Genomic DNA, 16,750 nt, shown 5'->3' with positions numbered 1-16,750 from the left:
CACCTTTCTCATGGGCTTTTGCTTTGTACGCTAAAATAAAAATGGTTTTCCATAACTAAAACTTCTCTCAAATACGGGGGTACAAGTGCTTTTATGAGTTCACTTGGGAGCTTTTGATTCATTTATGTAATCTATTCTTCTCAGCTTTGGATGTAATGACTGTAAACCATGACACCAGTGTTCATTAGATGATAGGAATATTCTTTCTCTCTCTCACTCAACAATCGTAACACTGACGTGGTCTTATCTAACAATGCTTCGAACATCTGTTGTAGCTCAACATAACCCCATTGTGTCACTCAACAACATTCCTGCCTTGACAGGGAGGGCATCACACACTCACTTCCATATTGCTGACACACACACACAAACACGCACCACCCCTCCTACCGCATCCACGGTTTACATAAACAAGCTCTCATTTTCCTCCTTCCTTTCAGGTACACAATAAAACTGTACTGTATTATTGTGTACATGATTTACATATATTGTGTGCTATTTCCAATAATACAGAAATTCAGAGAGACGGCATTATTAATAAGTATGAATGACAAGAATAGGCAGTCCTATACAGGAAATGACAAGAATAGGCAGTCCTATACAGGAAATGACAAGAATAGGCAGTCCTATCCAGGAAAAGGCAAGAATAGGTAGGCCTATACAGGAAATCACAAGAATAGGTAGGCCTATACAGGAAATCACAAGAATAGGTAGGCCTAAACAGGAAATGTCAAGAATAGGTAGGCTTATACAGGAAATGACAATAAAAGGTAGGCCTATACAGGAAATATAAATAATAGGTAGGCCTATACAGGAAATAAAAATAATATGTAGGCTTTTATAGGAAATTAGAAATAGTCCACAGTCCTCCTAATTGAATGGTCCGATATCTCCTTAGATCCAGCCAGGTCTCCTTCAGTTCAGGACAGAAGGGTGATGGAGTTAGCCCTACAAAAGTTAGCCCTACTTTACTCTGCTCTGCTCATCCTTCCTGTTCACATGTGGGTCAATAATGTTTTGATTTCAAATGGTGACGGCTTAGGGCCAAGTCATACCCGACCTGTAGCACGTAGCAGGAATCCTTCTCAGAACTTCCCCCACACACACTGCAGGCTAGTAAAGAAACCACACACTGCCCTCCCCCAACACACCTGCAGTACACACACTCAGCAAGATGCCGTCAACAGCAATAGAACCAAGACTGCAGCTACTGCCGGTTGTCATCTGCACATGAAAATGGATAGTGATAGCTTTAGTTTTCTATCTTTTTCCACCACAAGCCACCAAACTGTTTTGAATTAGTCATCGAGGATTGCAAGCACAGAGAAAGCAGGTCAGAGGAGAACAGGTTCTCACGCCTGCAATACCAAAACAAATAAGGAGGAGAAACAATGCACGTCACTGGCCATAGCAACGGAACAAAGCCGCTCTGATAGAGTTTATCGCTGTAGTCAGTCACACACACTAGAATGTCAGACCACCAACCCACACTGTAGCCTAATGTAATGTAATAATGTAAATCTCAATTAGTAGAAAACAATTCATCACCTAAGAGCTACAGTGTTTGTGAAGAATACTGTGTAAACAATATATCTGAAGGGATATATATATATATATATATATATATATATATATATATATATATATATATATATATATATATATACATTCACTTAGGTTGGAATCATTAACACTCGTTTTTCAACCACTCCACAAGTTTCTTGTTAACAAACTATAGTTTTGATAAGTCGGATAGGACATCTACTTTGCGCATGACACTTTCATTTTTCCAACAATTGTTTACAGACAGATTATTTCACTTATAACTCACTGTGTGACAATTCCAGTGGGTCAGAAGTTTACATACATTAAGTTGACTGTGCCTTTAAACAGCTTGGAAAATTCCAGAAATGGCTTTAGAAGCTTCTGATAGGCTAATTGACATCATTTAAGTCAGAAGGAGGTGTACATGTGGATGTATTTCAAGGCCTACCTTCAATCTCAGTGCCTCTTGCTTGACATCATGGGAAAATCAAAAGAAATCAGCCAAGACCTCAGAAAAAAATTGTAGACCTCCACAAGTCTGGTTCATCCTTGGGAGCAATTTCGAAACGCCTGAAGGTACCATGTACATCTGTACAAACAATAGTACGCAAGTATAAACACCATGGGACCACGCAGCCATCATACCGCTCAGGAAGGAGACGCGTTCTGTCTCCTAGAAATGAACATACTTTGGTGCGAAAAGTGCAAATCAATCCCAGAACAACAGGAAAGAACCTTGTGAAGATGCTGGAGGAAACAGGTACAAAAGTATCTATATCCACAGTAAAACGAGTCCTATATCGACATAACCTGAAAGGCCGCTCAGTAAGGAAGAAAACACTGCTTCAAAACCGCCATAAAAAAAGCCAGACTACGGTTTGCACATGGGGACAAAGATCGTACTTTTTGTAGAAATGTCCTCTGGTCTGCTGAAACAAAAATAGAACTGTTTGGCCATAATGACCATCGTTATGTTTGGAGGAAAAAGGGGGACGCTTGCAAGCCGAAGAACACCATCCCAACCGTGAAGCACGGGGGTGGCAGCATTATGTTGTGGGGGTGCTTTGCTGCAGGAGGGACTGGTGCACTTCACAAAATAGATGGCATCATGAGGCAGGAAAATTATGTGGATGGAAAATTATGTGGATATATTGAAGCAACATCTCAAGACATCAGTCAGGAAGTTAAAGCTTGGTCGCAAATGGATCTTCCAAATTGACAATGACCCGAAGCATACTTCCAAAGTTGTGGCAAAATGGCTTAAGGACAACGAAGTCAAGGTATTGGAGTGGCCATCACAAAGCCCTGACCTCAATCCTATAGAAAATTTGTGGGCAGGACTGAAAAAGCGTGTGCGAGCAAGGAGGCCTACAAAGCTGACTCAGTTACACCAGCTCTGTCAGGAGGAATGGGCCAAAATTCACCCAACTTATTGCGGAAAGCTTATGGAAGGCTACCCGAAACGTTTGACCCAAGTTAAACAATTTAAAGGCAATACTACCAAATACTAATTGAGTGTATGTAAACTTCTGACCCACTGGGAATGTGATGAAATAAATAAAAGCTGAAATAAATCATTATCTCTACTATTATTCTGACATTTCACATTCTTAAAATAAAGTGGTGATCCTAACTGACCAAAGACAGGGAATGGTCAGGAATTATGAAAAACTGAGTTTAACTTCACTAGGGTAGGGGGCAGCATTCGGAATTTTGGATGAAAAGCGTGCCCAAATTAAACTGCCTGCTACTCAGGCCCAGAAGATAAGTTATGCATATAATTAGTAAATCTGGATTGAAAACACTCTAAAGTTTCCAAACTGTTAAAATAATGTATGTGAGTATAACAGAACTAATATGGCAGGCGAAAACCCGAGGAAAATCCAACCAGGAAGTACTATTATTTTGAAAGGCTGTTTATCCATTGAAAGCCTGTCCACCATACAAAGACTTAGGACCCAGTTCACGAGCTCTGTTGCTTCCTCTACATGTGGCCAGTCTTTAGGCATTGTTTCAGGCTTTTACTCTGAAAAATTAGGGAGATACAGCACTTTCAATCAGTGGCCAGTGGAAATTTCCATTCATCAGCCATGCGCCTGATCGGGAACGCGCCTTTCTTGTTTATCCTTTCCTATTGACGAAGCTTTTGTCTGGTTGAAATATTATTGATTATTTATGACAAAAACAACCAGAGGATTGATTTTAAACATCGTTTGGCATGTTTCTACTAACTTTTATTGTACTTTTAAAAAACTTTTCGTCTGAACTTAGTGCATGCGCCTTAAGCATTCGGATTACTGTACAAAACGCGCAAACAAAAAAGAGGTTTTTGGCCATAAAGAGGGACATTATCGAACAAAATGAACATTTATTGTCTAAGATGGAGACCTGGGAGTGCCACCAGATGAAGATCATCAAAGGTAAGTGATACATTTTAATGCTATTTCTGACTTTTGTGACACTCTCCTTGGCTGGAAAATGGCTGTATGGGTTTCTGTGGCTAGGTGCTGACCTAACATAATCGCAAAGTGTGCTTTCTCCGTAAAGCCTTTTTGAAATCTGACACAGCGGTTGCATTAAGGAGAAGTTTATCTTTATTCGTATGTTTAACACTTGTATCGTTTATCGATGTTTATGATGAGTATTTCTGTAATTTAATGTGGCTCTCTGCACTTTCACTGGATGTTTGTTTGAGACAATGCATTTCTGACCATAACGCGCCAATGTAAACTGAGATTTTTGGATATAAATATGAACTTTATCGAACAAAACATACATGTATTGTGTAACATGAAGTCCTTTGAGTGCCATCTGATGAAGATCATCAAAGGTTAGTGATTCATTTTATCTCTATTTCTGCTTTTTGTGACTCCTCTCTTTGGCTGGAAAAATGGCTGTATGGTTTTCTGTCACTAGGTGCTGACTGAACATAATCGCATGGTGTGCTTTCGCAGTAAAGCCTTTTTGAAATCGGACACTGTGGTTGGATTTACAAGAAGTTTATCTTTAAAATGGTGGATAATACTTGTATGTTTGAGGAATTAAAATAATGGGATTTCTGTTGTTTTGAATTTGGCGCCCTGCAATTTCACTGGCTGTTGTCGAGGTGGGACGCTAGAGGTTAAATGTATTTGGCTAAGGTGTATGTAAACTTCCGACTTCAACTGTATATATATACCGTCGTGTCCAAAAGTTTTGAGAATGACACAAATATACATTTTCACAAAGTCTGCTGCCTCAGTTTGTATGATGGCAATTTGCATATACTCCAGAAGAATGAAGAATGATCAGATGAATTGCAATTCATTTCAAAGTCCCTCTTTGCCATGCAAATGAACTGAATCCCCCAAAAACATTTCCACTGCATTTCAGCCCTGCCACAAAAGGACCAGATGACATCATGTCAGTGATTCTCTCGTTAACACAGGTGTGAGTGTTGACGAGGACAAGGCTGGAGATCACTCTGTCATGCTGATTGAGTTTGAATAACAGACTGGAAGCTTCAAAAGGAGGGTGGTGCTTGGAATCATTGTTCTTCCTCTGTCAATCATGGTTATCTGCAAGGAAACACGTGCCGTCATCATTGCTTTGCACAAAAAGGGCTTCACAGGCAAGGATATTGCTGCCAGTAAGATTGCATCTAAATCAACCAATTATCGGATCATCAAGAACTTCAAGGAGAGCGGTTCAATTGTTGTGAAGAAGGCTTCAGGGTGCCCAAGAAAGTCCAGCAAGCGCCAGGACCGTCTCATAAAGTTAATTCAGCGGCGGGATCGGGGCACCACCAGTACAGAGCTTGCTCAGGAATGGCAGCAGGCAGGTGTGAGTGCATCTGCACGCACAGTGAGGCGAAGACTTTTGGAGGATGGTGTCCAGAAGGGCAGCAAAGAAGCCACTTCTCTCCAGGAAAAACATCAGGGACAGACTGATATTCTGCAAAAGGTACAGGGATTGGACTGCTGAGGACTGGGGTAAAGTCATTTTCTCTGATGAACCCCTTTCCGATTGTTTGGGACATCCAGAAAAAAGCTTGTCCGGAGAAGACAAGGTGAGCGCTACCATCAGTCCTGTGTCATGCCAACAGTAAAGCATCCTGAGACCATTCACGTGTGGGGTTGCTTCTCAGACAAGGGAGTGGGCTCACTCACAATGTTGCCTAAGAACACAGCCATGAATAAAGAATGGTACCAACACATCCTCCGAGAGCAACTTCTCCCAACCATCCAGGAACAGTTTGGTGACGAACAATGCCTTTTCCAGCATGATGGAGCACCTTGCCATAAGGCAAAAGTGATAACTAAGTAGCTCGGGGAACCAAACATCGATATTTTGGGTCCATGGCCAGGAAACTCCCCAGACCTTAATCCCATTGAGAACTTGTGGTCAATCCTCAAGAGGCGGGTGGACAAACAAAAACCCACAAATTCTGAAAAACTCCAAGCATTGAAGAATTATGCAAGAATGGGCTGCCATCAGTCAGGATGTGGCCCAGAAGTTAATTGACAGCATGCCAGGGCGGATTGCAGAAGTCTTGAAAAAGAAGGGTCAACACTGCAAATATTGACTCTTTGCATCAACTTCATGTAATTGTCAATAAAGGCCTTTGACACTTATGAAATGCTTGTAATTATACTTCAGTATTCCATAATAACATCTGACAAAAATATCTAAAGACACTGAAGCAGCAAACTTTGTGGAAATTAATATTTGTGTCTGTCTCAAAACTTTTGGCCACGACTGTATATAAGAATGATACAATGTCTTTAAAGTCATAGCATAACATGACGTAGTCACAAGTTCTACATTTTGATTAGTCATAAGCTGCTGTGGAGTTTCAAGCGTGTTGAATTTCATGTAAAAATTACATCTCATGGAATGAAATTACAAACAACAGTTTGTGTGTGCCTAATGTCATGATCTGCATATATAACAGTCATGTAGTGTTACATGACTGTGTGTGATGCATAGGTGTTTATTACGTTGGCTTTCCATCATCAGGAGAATGAGAGGTAAACAGTGGTGAGGCAGCATTGAACCCTATCACTGGCCAGTGGCAGGGAGAGTGTTGGGGTACAATAGAGATGGCTGATAAGCCCCTGTGTTGTGCTATGGGAGTAGGTGGAGTGAAAGGGGATCAGTCCAGAGCAGTGTTTAGAGCTTCAAACACCCCTCTGGGGAGGGGAATGGATCGATCCACTTTGGATATGAGCCAACCCATTCCCAGCACCAGCCAGAGATCCTTCCACAAACTAGGCAGCCCTGTAAGCCTGTGCACACGCAATCCATTTTTTTACACTTCACCATAGACTGGTATCTTCTCTTCACAAGCCAGTGCTGAGCTGAGCACTGTGTAAACCCTGTGTTTAGAATGGCAATAGCATGCAGATGTGCTGGGCAGGCTGATAGAGAGAAGGGCCCTGCTGCGCAGGCTGTGGTGGGTGCTGCTGCCGTCATCCTCCACTGATTACAGGGAGAGGAGTTCAAATAGAGCTGCTGCTCTCTCATTCTGGTAGTATGGGCTTGGTGCGTGTAGGTCTATGGTCTGGATCCCACCCATAGGCGGGCCGGTTTTGCCCAAAGCCACAGGAGACTGTCCAGATCCCGGAGAGCGTGTAGAGGAGACACACACCATCCAACTGACAGAGCACTCCATCACTCACACTCCTGCTAGGACACCATGGACACACAAGCGTAACAACGCTGCTCAGATTACCAAACGGACACGCCGAGCACGTGCCCCGGGGCCCCCGAGGCACGTGCTCTTCCTTGAGACATATCAAAAACACTACTCAACTATCAAGAAGGAGACACTCACTTTGGTACTGGCTCTTCAGTACTTCGAATTTTATGTAACGGCCTCTACCCCTATGGTGGTCTATACCGATCACAACTCTCTCTTTTCCTGCAAAAGACGAGCTCCACGAACAGCCGACTCCTTCGCTGGAGTCTCACATCACAAGATTTACCCCTTGAAAACAGATATGTCCATGGTAAGGACAACTCGGTTACTGATCGTCTTTCAAGGGTGTGTTTAGGCCGTGTGTAGCCCTGGCACACATTTTGTTTTGACTGCAATTTTACCATATTGGAGTTTAGTTTATTTTGGTTTAGCTCATTCCAAGTGGGTGAGCGTTATAGAAAACGTCAGAGTTTTAGGCTGCTATAAATAAAGAAAAATAAGTTAAAAAAAGAAAAAAAATTGTATATACACTACAGTTTTAGACCACCTACTCATTCAAGGGTTTTTCTTTATTTCTACTATTTTCTACATTGTAGAATAATAGTCAAGACATCAAAACTATGAAAGAACAGACATGGAATCATGTAGTTACCAAAAAAGTGTTAAACAAATCAAAATATTTTTATATTTGAGATTCTTCAAAGTAGCCACCCTTTGCCTTGATGACAGCTTTGCATACTCTTGGCATTGTCTCAACTAGCTTCACCTGGAATACTTTTCCAACAGTCTTGAAGGAGTTCCCACATATGCTGAGCACTTGTTGGCTGCTTTTCCTTCACCCTGCGGTCCAACTCATCCCAACCCATCTCAATTTGGTTCAGGTCGGGTGATTGTGGAGGCCAGGTCATCTGATGCAGCACTCCATCACTCTCTTTCTTGGTAAAATAGCCCTTACAGAGCCTGGAGGTGTGTTGGGTCATTGTCCTGTTGAAAAACAAACGAGAGTCCCACTAAGGGCAAACAAGATGGGATGGCGTATCGCTGCAGAATGCTGTGGTAGCCATGCTGGTTAAGTGTGCCTTGAATTCTAAATAAATCACAGACAGGGTCACCAGCAAAGCATCCCCACACCATAACACCTCCTTCTCCATGCTTTACGGTGGGAAATACACATGCAGAGATCATCCATTCACCCACACCATGTCTCACAAAGACACGGCGGTTGGAACCAAAAATCTCAAATTTGGACTCCAGACCAATGGACAATTTCCACCAGTTTAATGTCCATTGCTCGTGTTTCTTGGCCCAAACAAGTTTCTTATTATTATTTCTGTACTTTAGTAGTGGTCTCTTTGTAGCAATTCAACCATGAAGGCCTAATTCACACAGTCTCTTCTGAACAGTTGATGTTGAGATGTGTCTGTTACTTGAACTCTGTGAAGCATTTATTTGGGCTGCAATTTCTGAGGCTGGTAACTCTAATGAACTTATCCTCTGCAGCAGAGGTAACTCTGGGTCTTCCATTCCTGTGGCGGTCCTCATGAGAGCCAGTTGCATCATAGCGCTTCATGGTTTTTTCGACTGCACTTGAAGAAACTTTCAAAGTTTTTGAAATGTTCCGTATTGACTGACTTTCATTTCTTAAAGTAATGATGGACTGTCGTTTCTCTTTGCTTTTTGAGCTGTTCTTGCCATAATATGGACTTGGTCTTTTACCAAATAGGGCTATCATCTGTATACCCCCCTACCTTGTCACAACACAACTGATTGGCTCAAACACATTAAGAAGGAAATAAATTCCAGAAATGTACTTTTAACAAGGCACACCTGTTAATTGAAATGCATTCCAGGTGACTACCTCATGAAGCTGGTTGAGAGAATGCCAAGAGTGTGCAAAGCTGTCATCAAGGCAAAGGGTGGCTACTTAGAAGAATCTCAAATCTCAAATATATTTTGATTTGTTTAACACTTTTTTGGTAACTACATGATTCCACATGTGTTATTTATTAGTTTTGATTATTCTACAATGTAGAAAATAGTAGAAATAAATAAAAACCCTTGAATGAGTAGGTGTTCTAAAACATTTGACCGGTAGTCTATATATACAGTATATACTATATATATATATATATATATAAAAAGTGGTTGTTTTGTCTTGTATGAAAGACCGCCAGTGTTAATTGGTTTATTTTGGAGAAAGTGGCGCATTTAAGTTGATCATGTTGTGATATGGAAGTAATTTTCTGTTGCTTGTGAGCAAACTTGTCCAACAAAAATATGGAATATATTTGTTGTCTTAAGGGGGAAGGTGTTACAGGCTTTGGTTTTTCCATTTATATTTTGAGGTTGGACGTTGGCACGTGGGGCGCAATGATTTACAATAAAACGATCCTTTATCTGCTCACCTCTGTCTTTATTTTGCTCCACTTTTTGGTTTGGTGTGAGTTTTTCTTTTGTTTGCCTCTTCTTCGGTAAATTTTGTGGGCGCTCATGGTGGGTGTCTTTTAGGTCTCAGTACTTGTTGCTAGTCAACTTTCTCTCAGCCTCACGGCAAAATGTGTAGAATAGCAGGAAATTTGCTTTAAAACTGCATCATTTTAAGTCGGTGCCCCGGGGCCCCGAATGCAGTAGTCCGACCCTTGTCCCTGCTGTTTTCAGCCTCGAGCTCCATCCACAGCTGCAGTAGACAGCAGCACCACTGGTATATTAACCATGGTCTTCCACCAGAGGAACAATCTGAGGCCCTGCAGCAGGCTAGTTGATTGTGGTTTTGCGCTTGTCCTTCACACAGCAAACATCCACTGTGAACAAATGTATTGAAAGCCAAAACAAAGAGCCGAGGCCACGGTTTCCCAATCCAGCGTTCATTTAAATGGTGGTTGTGCATCAATATCACATAGCCTCTCACCAGGGCCCTATCTGAAGACAGCCACAGCTGCAGGAGCCTATCACAGTTTTTAGAAGGTGGAGGAGGGGGGTCAGGGGTGGGTGTCCAGGATGCTGTCCGTCAGCACCTGTTGTGACAGTTTTATCCCAGCTGAGGGGGAAGGTAACACGGAGAACGGCACAATGAGGAGCGATAAACGTCAGGCACAGGCCCAGCGCCATGGTAATGGCTGACAAACGGTTGGCTGGCTCCTCTCTCTCTCTCTCAGCCACCCAGTCTGAGACACATGTGCAGCTCTATCTATCAAAGGACACGACGACAAGGACAGCAAAAATCACCCACAGCACTTTCTTAGGCTTTTAGGCAAGTGTGACAGGCAGCCATGCTAAGATACTGCCTCGTCACATTCACACCAGCTAACATGATTTCACCGTGGCTATCAATAGAAGTCCATTGACTTTGAATCCAACAATTCATTTCACTTCAAAGTAACATTTGTTTTGTTGTGCCAATCCTCATAAGCTACACAGTATATAGGATAGCAAGAATGTTTTGCTCATGCTGAGTGAATTGATATTCTATGAAAAAAGAAATGCACCAGCTAGTAAAACTCAATGAGATATCCTCCCCTTTCTCTCTCTGACACGGTGTCATGTTCTATGCCCTGTTAATATAGAAGTCTGGCCATTGGGACATAGAAGGTTCATCAATTAATGAATCACTATGATACATTAATTGTTCAGGTGAATGAGCCTGCGAGGCTAATTGAGGTGTCAAAGGATTCTCTATAGCTCAGACGGAACAGCTTCTGAGACCTCCCCCACACGCATGAATCCTCTCCCGCAACACACTGTGGCAGCATTTACATCTAAAACTCAGACAGGAACGCTTTGATAACCTTAGGCAAAAACACTCTCATATCTGAGAAGCAAACGTGTCCAAGAAACAGAAGCAACACAGGCAGGCAAATTAACACCTTAGTGGGATACATGTGTAAGTTCAATGACCAAACAACCTATAGGGGGATCAGAAGCCTAGTATGTTTCTGTTGATTCTTGCTGGGATTGTGACCTTTGGCCCCAAGTTTTCTGAGCCAAATAATAATAATAATATAGAACAGTCTCTATTCGTTGGGGCATTGACTCTACAAGGTGTCGAAAGAGTTCCACAGGGATGCTGGCCCATATTGACTCCAATGCTTCCCACAGCTGTGCCAAGTTGGCTGGATGTCCTTTGGGTGGTGGACCATTCTTGATACACATGGGAAACTGGTGTGCATGAAAAACCCAGCGGCGTTGCAGTTCTTGACACAGTTCTACCACACCCCATTCAAAGGCACTTACATTTTTTCTTGCACATTCATAATTTGAATGGCACACATACACAATCCATGTCTCAATTGTCTCAAGGTTTAAAAATCCTTATTTAACCTGTCTCCTCCCCTTCATCTACACTGATTGAAGTGGATTTAACAAGTGACATCAATAAGGGATTCACCTGGTCAGTATATGTCATGGAAAGTGCAGGTGTTCATAATGTTTTGTACACTCAGTGTATGTGATCGTATACAAATGAAAGCAAGGTTTAAATGATCATGTTTTAGTCAAATATTATATCTGTTTGGGTTTCTTGCGGTCAATTTGCTGTCTACAAATGATTTGTAATTATGTTCTGGCCCCTTGACCATCCACTCAAGAAAATAAATCGGCCTGCGGCGGAAACTAGTTGATGGTCACTGATCTATAGGATATCTCTATACTGTATTTCTAAGAGTATCTCTATTTACTAGATGGAGTCAATGCCGCTTTTCCAATCATGAATGATTGATAGGTTTATACCTCAGAGTGGCAGCACTGTGAGTACTGGTAAGAGGCAAGAAGATGAAGCATGAAAATACAACATCAAAACCAAACGTGAAAACTAATTATCTTTCACATTGTTATTTTCTGACAGAAAATATCATTTTTCTGTTTTATGGCGCTGGAGAGAGTGAGGATTACAGCAGTCGATCACTTGAAATGCTTGGCTGCCTCATTCACGGTGACCTTTGGCAAGGTCATGACATTAAAGCAGAAAGATGAGGTAATGATTAATGTGGTTATTAAACTTGTTTTTCATCTGATGAGCATTAATGGTCCTCGGAGTGCTTCATCTTCTGTTGTAGCAACAATACCCACCTCAACCTGTGGTTCAGATAGGTCCCAGTACATTTGGATCTCTCGCCTGACTTCCCCAAGGAGTTAAATTCAATTTGTTGTACGCAGTGGCAACCTGTAATTTTTTTGAGCCCCACAATATTTGTCTTTGATGACAAAATTTTCCAACGAAGGACAACAAGGTGAGTCCGAAAATGTATTTTATGCTGCTGCATAAATGATGTAATATGCCAGGGAGATATGGTCAGCTATATCAGCTATGTTTTTTTTTTTAAAGCAGTAAACGAGGCTGAATGAACTGTTTCACTGCCGGACAAAGCTCTGCTGATAGCCAGGTGTAGCAGTGGTAAGGATTCACTCCATGGTGCTGAAAAGAAAGGTCTGCTGTTGGGTCAGCTTTATGTAGGCCCTAACAGTTTGTGGGCATCGCTTGGCCCCGTTATAATGCAGTTAATGTATTGTTTAGTGTTGTGTAGTGACTTTGCTGGCATGCATCTAAAACATTTTGGGGGGGAGTTTGCACCACCAAGATGCTAATATCGCCAATGGTTGTACGGCAAATACAGAAATAGATGCACATCCTTCAAGGGTGGTTTCCATATTAACTTGTTGAGCTAGGTTGCAAAGAAAATGTACACCATAATGGAGGGTTCTATTGGCTAAGAATGAACATCTGAATAATATGTACAGCATGCTGTGGCATGAACTGCACCTTTTACATTGTTCATCTATTCTACCATTGAAGTTCATAATGGGGAAATACAGTTACTGTATATAAGTGTCTGTGACCCCACAGGCATCACATGATAATGATGATGAACGACACAGGTGTTTTGACTGGTTCTTACCTGTGTCCTGTCTAAACTGGTGCATGGACTGCAGGTCGATGATGTAAGAGGCCAGTTGGGCATCCACCTGTCCAAGGACCACAGTCCCCCGCACGTCCCCCTTCAGTACGTTCTCTATGTGGTGGCACGTTGCCGCACTGTAGGGCCGCCAGCGCCCATGTTCGTTCAGCCACTCCCACACCACCACCCGGGCCAGGTTCTGAGGAGGGTACCCCAGCCCGTTGACCGACACCAGCACCCCAGAGCCTGGGCGTGCCATTGTTCCACTATGGCAACCGTGGTTCAGCTGCTGCTACTACGGTACAAGAAGACAACTGCTACCCAGCAGGCCACCAGAGATGCCCAAGCATTTGTTCTTCTTTTTTAAAACAACAATTACAACTTTGATGTCAGCAATCACTCTGATAGTCCTCGGTCAAATGGTGGTGTTTCCAGGGCACAGGTCCAGTGGAGTCATCTGGTTCACTTAGAAGAAACTCACTGTCATCCTGAAGGTGTTTTTTTCACTGCAGTTTCTTTAACCAGCCTCTTTTTGAAATGCCAAAAGCAGCTAAGCTCCCTCCTCTTATGGCTTGATGTGTTTGAAGTCGCAGATGATGTTGATGTTGATGAGCTTTGCAGAAGTATACAACCGGAGCAGTCTCAGAAAACCCAAGCAGATGAACATGGGATATACACTCTAAATCAGACAGGAGACAGGAAAGAATGTGACATAAAAACAGATAGAAAATGCACATTGGTAGGATTTGTCCTGAGCTGACTTAGAAACGAAATCTCACCATGTCTTAACTAAAAGGAAAAATGCCAACAAAAACATTATGATTTAAATAGATTCAAAAGATACCATCAATACTTCACAGTGTTATTACTCCATAATAAGCATGCAGGTCCAGGATCCTATACTTTGCATAGTTATTTCTAGGTAGTATGGTGACACAATGTATATGTTAGCATATCAACAGCAATGTAAGGATGATTTGAGTCTTTATCTTTTCATTTTGGAATATATTTACAACATCTTATTTATTCATTATTTACAATCATGTGCACGATATTCCTCAACGGTATTCTACAATATTATCGAGGTCTCTTTTTTCGATACAGGGTTCGCATTCTTATTCAGATTTTAAGTGTTTATGTGCTGAATATAATTATAGCTTCATCCAACACATACTAGGCTAACGAGATCTTAATTATACATAAAAAAATATATATATTAAGTATAGTTACGTCCAAGCACAATTTTGTCTGGACTCGATAAACCATTGTAATAATAATCGAGGTTTTGTTCTAATCCCGTCGAGTTTGCAATGATTGCCTATTTTGGTCGGCAGACAGACCTGTGGGTTGTGATCGAGGCGAATGTTGCCTATTGCAAATTCAAGCAAAAATAAACACAGGCGCAAATCAAATCAAAGGTTGTGATTTAGTATAACGCAGGAATACTTACAAAAAGGGTATTCGACTCTTCAGGACAGTAGCGTTAGTACAGGACAGTAGCTGTAGTGTGATATGTCCTCCCTTAAAATGACAAATAAAAATATATTTCAGATGATGAATTGCCTCACAATCAAGCAGTGTCGGGTGTTATTTCCAATTATTTGCATTTTTCCGTTCTATGCATCTCAGTTTATCCGAACTCTGACAGCCTGCTATGGATAAACAATACAACGCATGCCCCAATTACAATCACCCGAACGTTTGAGGTGCGGAGCCATTATTGCTATAGGACAGGTCTGGTTGTTTTCCCCTTAGATGTATTAAATTAATTCGCTCATATACTGAACATGCAAAAGTGGTCGAAAATAACGGTCCACGAGCACCTGTGATGCTGACCAAGAAAATCTCTACTATTACCTTGGCCGCGCGCGTAATCGCGTTGCGTTGTGGAAAAATGACAGGAAGATGTTGCATCGCTGAAGTGAAAATGAGACGACGGTGAACAGTCTGTTCTAAAAACAGCAAAATATTGCTCATGTAAATGAACGAAATCAACTATATTATTTACTCATCAAATAAATAAATAAATCCTTGCATGAAATAGGTCATATTCAACGCTTTGATCTGAACGCTTCCATTGAATTTTCTTAGCCTACATTCGGTAGAGCCAAGCCGAGTCCGGGAGAAAAGCCTCACAGCGCTGGACTGTTGCTCCACAACTTTAAGATAAAATAGTACGCTATAGAGATAAGCCTAACAGAAAGCACCACTTTCGCGGCAGAGGATTTTTCTACACATTACTTTTGTTAGGAATTTGACTTTATCATAGCGATGATATGTTCGCCACGTTGGTGGCAGCGGTGGGATTATCTCTGGTTTCCCATGTTTGCACCTCTAACTGCGTGCGCTCTCTCTCCATCTCTCTCTGTCCCGAATAGTGTAACGTGCTACCGTCTCTGCCAAGAGGTCTGGATCTGTAGGCCTAAATGTCAGGAGGTAGTGTACTTGCTCTGTAACCCTATGGTTACATGGTTCAAGCCCTTATCCTCAATCTCTAGGCCTTTGTTCTCTATCCTAGGCTTCATTTGGTATTTTAAAATACATGTTTGGTTTTGCCAGTCTGTACTGATAGTATAGTGACATCTTGTGTCTAGATATGGAAATGTAGGCTAGAGGTAAACACTTCCACGAGTCATTAAATTGGATTGGTCCTAAGTAAATTGCATTTATTTCACTCATCAAGTATTGTAAATGAAGAGTTTCCATGTCAAAAACGGCCCACAATTTCTTCCATCCCATAAACTGTCTTTCTCCACATCTTCCAACCTTCTCTGATACAACATGGAGCCCTTTTCTGCCGAAAACAATACATTGAATATGCAGTATATAGACTAGTTGGGCCAGTCCTCTTCTTCATAAATAACCTAGGGATTGAATTTGTACAGTACAGTATGTTTATTACATATCTTGCCTCTAGAAGTCACCCATGCTGTGCTTGTCTGTTTCACACATCTATCCACCATGTTACTTGGCTCACCATTGATTGTCTGTGAAAAGACCATCTCTGCTGGCTTTAGAGCAGACTTCTGGAAAGAGGGAATTCGAATGAGTGGTTACAGAGTGCAAATCTATGACTCACGGGCGCAATCTCCCACCGAAGAAACCAACGTCTTGGTTCCCTTTTGGGCGACAGTGATTTTGAAGTCACAGGCAGGGCTACATCACGAGACTTTGAGTGCAACTAATGTCTGCTACATTCACCCCCCTTTGACCTCCCCTCCCACGAAAGAAGATCCCACCGTTGGATGCCATTCACGGCCGGGATCTGAAACCGGATCTTCCACAGAAGAAACCAATGTCTTAACAGTTAGCCCAATAGGTAATTCCCTTTTGGGCCGAGGGAGACACTGATTTTGAAGTCGCATGCAGGGCTACCTCATCATGAGACCGTGACCCCGACTCACGTCAACTACACACAGGTGGGATCTGAACCTGATCTGAACCTGTCTCTTGGAATACCAATCTCTTAACCATTAGGCTAACATGAAATGATCTCATGGGCAGAGGGTGACACAGATTTAAAGTAGTAAGCAGGGCTGCCCATGTCTATGGCAAACCTGATGAGTGTTTGTGGAAACTAGTTGTTTTCATTTAGACACAGAAAGGTGTATCCCACACATGACCAATAATAGAC

General features: G+C 41.9%; 1 protein-coding gene across 4 annotated transcripts in view; it reads right to left on the bottom strand.

Annotated features, from left to right (window-relative positions):
* Positions 1–15,531, bottom strand: part of LOC139545523 (E3 ubiquitin-protein ligase DTX1-like) — a 62,878-nt gene extending 47,347 nt beyond the window's left edge. For 3 of the 4 annotated variants that reach the window (XM_071353401.1, XM_071353403.1, XM_071353405.1), the window contains exons 1-2: positions 14,567–14,960; positions 13,117–13,795 (exon numbers count right to left, since the gene is read on the bottom strand). In XM_071353401.1, the coding sequence (XP_071209502.1) occupies positions 13,117–13,375 (259 nt within the window). In that variant the 5' untranslated portion in view covers positions 13,376–13,795; positions 14,567–14,960. The other variant, XM_071353402.1, reaches the window with a different exon arrangement.
* Between the last annotated feature and the right edge of the window lie 1,219 nt (positions 15,532–16,750).

Source organism: Salvelinus alpinus, chromosome 19, assembly GCF_045679555.1.
Source record: "Salvelinus alpinus chromosome 19, SLU_Salpinus.1, whole genome shotgun sequence".
Taxonomy (NCBI): domain Eukaryota; kingdom Metazoa; phylum Chordata; class Actinopteri; order Salmoniformes; family Salmonidae; genus Salvelinus; species Salvelinus alpinus.
This window is presented reverse-complemented; position numbering and strand designations above follow the sequence as displayed.